Below are 4529 nucleotides of genomic sequence, written 5' to 3'. Positions count from 1 at the left end.
GAAGAATTTCGAAAATGGTCGTTCACTCTCCATGGTCCTGTGCGTAAACTTCAGTCTGGTGGCTTTCCAAATTATGAAGAGGATCAAACAGGGGTTTTTAAGTATCCAATGGCGTGGCCAGAGCCGGCAATGGAATGGTTGGTCAGACCGCGCCCAAGTGGTTGGCCTTCATCTGATCTGGTCATGGAAATATTTGACTCTGGTTGTCACTTAGCACCTGTTGGTAGAGGAAAGCGCCTGGATGACCCTGTGAATGTAGCTAATTATTGTCAAAACCCTGAAATAACACTGGCCACATCCACAGTGCCTGTGGCTGGTGGCAGCACCGAAGATGTATGGACCATGGAAGAAACCGAATGGAGAACCTCGTTTTCACTGGCGGAAAACAAGCTTGGGGAAAGCGTTTCTCCTGTCCAGCGACATGTCATGGTTTTGCTAAAGATTCTAAAGAAAGTCCATTTTCCTGATGTGATTTCAACGTACTATTTGAAGAACTTGTTGTTCAAGGAGTGTGAGAGTAAAGGCGAGGACTTCTGGAAAGAGGACAACTCTGGCAACTGTCTTTTGTTCATGCTGGACCGCCTCCAAGAGTGCCTGAAGGCGCATCACTTGCCACATTACATCATGCCGCAGAGCAACCTACTGATGTATGAAGACCCGGCCAAACTGAACGAAGCAGCCAAAGTCGTTGATGAGGTTAGAAAAAACATTTTGCCAAAGACGTTCAGCATACTGAGAAGGCTTCAGTCACTGACTTATCAGTCACAAACATACCTTCAAAATCTTGGTTTGCATCTAGAGGGTGATCTCTTGAGAATGCAAGACAAGAATCTCACAAAGGAAGATCACACAGAGTTGCTGATGGCTGTGTACTCATTTTTTGTGGGTAAGTGTAAGGATGTCCTAGCAAGTCTACAGAGAATCACCTCACAGGAGTGTGAGAAAACCGAAAAACTGATTAACGTTAGTTTGTATTGTTACCAGTCATTGCTTGCAAGGAATCTATGCAAATTGTGGTTTCTTAACAATGGCAAAAGCAACGGCAAGAAACCATTCGATGAAGATGGATTCAAAGTATTTGTCAAAGAAGAGGTTGCGGATCTTTGTCTTGACGAAAAGTTTTCTTCAGTGGCATTCGTCTTCTTCGACCACACCAGGAAAGGAGTTGAATCCTCTCTAGCAATTCCCACTACGAGGTTCATGGGGCTTTTGAGAGAAGAGCAGATGAAAATAGCACAAGAAGGAGTGGAAGGGGTCAAAGCTCAATTGAAGGGAGTGTTGGATTGGCTGAAGACAAGTGATTTGAAAGCAATTGAAGAGAAAGCGAGCAAGGTTGTTCAAAAAATGGCCGAGAGCACTCTGGTTACAGAAGAAGACGTAAAGAAGGTAGTGGATGTGGAACTCGCGTTGCTCTTTCAAGAGAAAATGAAGGCCGGAAGCAAATGAAGAACCCTTGAACTTCATTGGGAATTAAACTTGAATTACCAAATATAAAGAAACAAAACTGAGAAATTTTGAAACATAAATGAGGTCTGGAAAGACCAAGGCGCTATTACTTAGGTGATCTTACTAGTTACTTTAACTGGTTTTGAATTGCTCGACTGCATGTACATTGGGCTTCAGTCCACAAGTCATAGCTGGAGTCACTGAAAACGTTAGACGTGTGACTGATAGCCTGTTTTCAACTTTATAGAGTGCCGAAGACTCATTACTTATGTGCCAGATCACGATGACTTTCTTGGTCGGCGCTGTTTTAGTTATAATATGAAATGCGGTAGAGATAGCTTTTTATTCCGCTCGAGTTTGGCCAAGTGATAACGGCTGTAGTCAAGAACAATGAGCTGAAAACAGTCATCCGTCAGCACTACAGTCCGGAAACCGCGTTACGTTAATGTGGTGCAGAACGAGACCTTTTTGCACATCTTTTTGTACATCTGTACAGTGTTACATTTTCAACTTTCCCCCTACCTTGGAGGAAACTTGACTGTTACAATCCCCATTGCCATGGCCCCGGTTTGTCACTGGAATATTATGCTAAACTGGTTCATATTAAGTGATAGCTGCCACAAGGTTTTCATATCATTGCAATCCGAGTTTCAATGCAGTTTATCTATCCATTCAGTGCATTCTTCTTTTCGCCATTCAGCCATGCATTTCCATGCAGAGAATCCATGACAGAAACCAGCTCTGTCTTATCGGAATCATTCCTCATTGCGAAGGCAAGGTACAAATAGGTGTCACCGGCTTGACCGTAGGTTTGAGGCAGGTGCCCATGCATTCCAATGATCCCGAAGAGCTTGGAGAAATCACAGCCACCATTTCAGGAAATGCCAAAGTTAAGGTACCTGAAAAATGTGAACTTTTATTGAAATAAGATTAAATTTAGTTAAACATCTAATGATAAAAAAGAGCGAAAGAAACTTTACACAACGTTTCGATGACTCCATGTCATCATTTTCAAGTGAAGAGAAAAGAAAATTTGATAACTCAATATTTACCGTGCGAGGTGATAAAACGTAAAAGTGTGCATGTAAATAGTGACAAATTTAGATAAATACCTCGCACGGTATATATTAAGTTATCAAATTTTATTTTATTTTCACTTGAAAATGATGACATGGAGTCATCGAAACGTTGTGTAAAGTTTCTTTCGCTCTTTTTTATCATTAGATTTTTATTGAAATATTGTTGTTAAATTACGTCATAGTTAATAGAGGGGACTGGTTTGGAAGCTCGGCAAACATCAAAGGAGCAGACAAAGATGCCAAGATTTAGGTTGGAAGGTCCACGACCTTGCACAATCTTTTGTTTTGCTCTCATACACTATACGTGAATTACGTAACCAACACGTTTCTATTGGTTAGTTCCTCAGTACGTAGTAAACAACTATTGTGTTTTGTGAACGGTCAAGGCCAAAAAAGAGAACAAAAACCTACAACAAAGAAATCTGCCGGGTTTCTTAACCATTCCCATACATTAGCTATGATTACATCAATCTCCTTTTGTAAGTAGTTTCGTTTGTAAATAAGTTGTATTCTTTTTTCCTGTATCCTTGTCTATGCTGTAATGTATGTGTAATATCGCGTCACCTTTCCCAAATGTAATGTCTACTTTGAATGATCTCGGGGGAGCCTGGATCCTCATGTAAGCCCCAGGTTTCTTGTTAAGGCTTCTCCGTCACTACCCTTTACTATATTTTTCTTTTTCTCAAATTCATGTAACCAGCAAATGACAAAACAAATAAACAATAAATAATAAGAACACCATTCATTAAAGATACACCGAGAGCTAGTCGACAGTAAAGTTCTACCAATTGCAAAATCAAAGTGGAGGCCTTGCAGAGGGACATCATTATCCACCGTGTCAAAGGCCACTTTGAGATCAAGGGCCACCATTAAAGTTACGTGCACGTCATTGATGTTGATTAAAATATCTATGTTATGCTAAATCCAACTATAACGCTAGGTGCATTGACTCTTTTTCTACGTCTAAAGTTGTTATAAAGAATATTTTTAAGGGGAACTAATGTGTTTTTTTTATTTGTAATTATTATAGATATTCCATGCAATATATCAACAATGAGTGCGAGTGTTTCATCATAGGTTCCAAACACCGAGAAACTAAATGTTGTCTCGAGGTGTTTGGAACCTGTGATGAAACACGAAGCACAAGGTTTGATGTGGCTTCTCAAACAGGTTGTGCGTTTTTGAATTCTGCTTCCTTTGCTAACTGTAATGTAAATATTGTCGTAAACAGTAGAAATAAGTTTTTTAAAACCCTGTTCTTTGGCTGAATTTTTTTTGTTTTGATGTGTAGATCTTGATATCCAATGAGGAATCAGATGAAAACAACGTGTGGTTTGGATACGATATCCAAAACTCGTGTGGTTTTCATCTAGGTTTTCATTGGTTTTCAAAAGTCATGCACGTGACGAATTTGTCAATTTTTGATAGGCTTTTGAGTCATGAATTATTAATGAGTTTGAGAAATTACTATAATGTTTATTCTGTCTTCTTTTTAAGAATTTAATTTTCTAAGCTGTAATTTAAATCTGGAAACAACTGAATAATGTTTATAGTTTACATGAAGCTTACAGGACAAAATGTTTGTCCTAGGGAAGATAAATTATAGTTGTCAATGAACTGAAGAAAAACCATTAGAGTAGTTTTCAATTGAGTGTCGAAAGTAATTAGCGAAATGCATTGGTTTTACCTCACTTATTGATTGGCTCAAAGTTGTCGCGCCATTTTTTCAATCAATCAGAAGAGAAACAAAGAGAAACCTAAACCACTCGTGGCTTGCGCGTGAACATTTTCCCGCCCTTTTTGTCGACTACGTGTAGTTACTTCGAGATTTAATTAGTTTACTGGATTGTGTCCGTCCGTTTTGATTGGCCAAAGTAATTACTTTAAGTTGGGTTTTACGACACTCGCTCTAATTTAAAAAATCATGTACAGTCCTCCCTCCCCCTTGACCTACCATCCCAGCCCCCATGCAAAATAGTAACGATTCTTAAGTTAATGATGAAA

General features: G+C 39.3%; 1 protein-coding gene across 1 annotated transcript in view; it reads left to right on the top strand.

Annotated features, from left to right (window-relative positions):
• The window catches only part of LOC138057424 (uncharacterized), a 12740-nt gene extending 8606 nt beyond the window's left edge, over positions 1–4134 (top strand). Inside the window, exon 2 of the mRNA XM_068903449.1 lies at positions 1–4134. This exon is cut by the window's left edge and continues 525 nt beyond it. Coding sequence (XP_068759550.1) covers positions 1–1446 — 1446 coding nt within the window. The 3' untranslated portion in view covers positions 1447–4134.
• The last annotated feature ends 395 nt before the right edge of the window (positions 4135–4529 follow it).

Source organism: Montipora capricornis, chromosome 7, assembly GCF_036669925.1.
Source record: "Montipora capricornis isolate CH-2021 chromosome 7, ASM3666992v2, whole genome shotgun sequence".
NCBI classification, from domain to species: domain Eukaryota; kingdom Metazoa; phylum Cnidaria; class Anthozoa; order Scleractinia; family Acroporidae; genus Montipora; species Montipora capricornis.
This window is presented reverse-complemented; position numbering and strand designations above follow the sequence as displayed.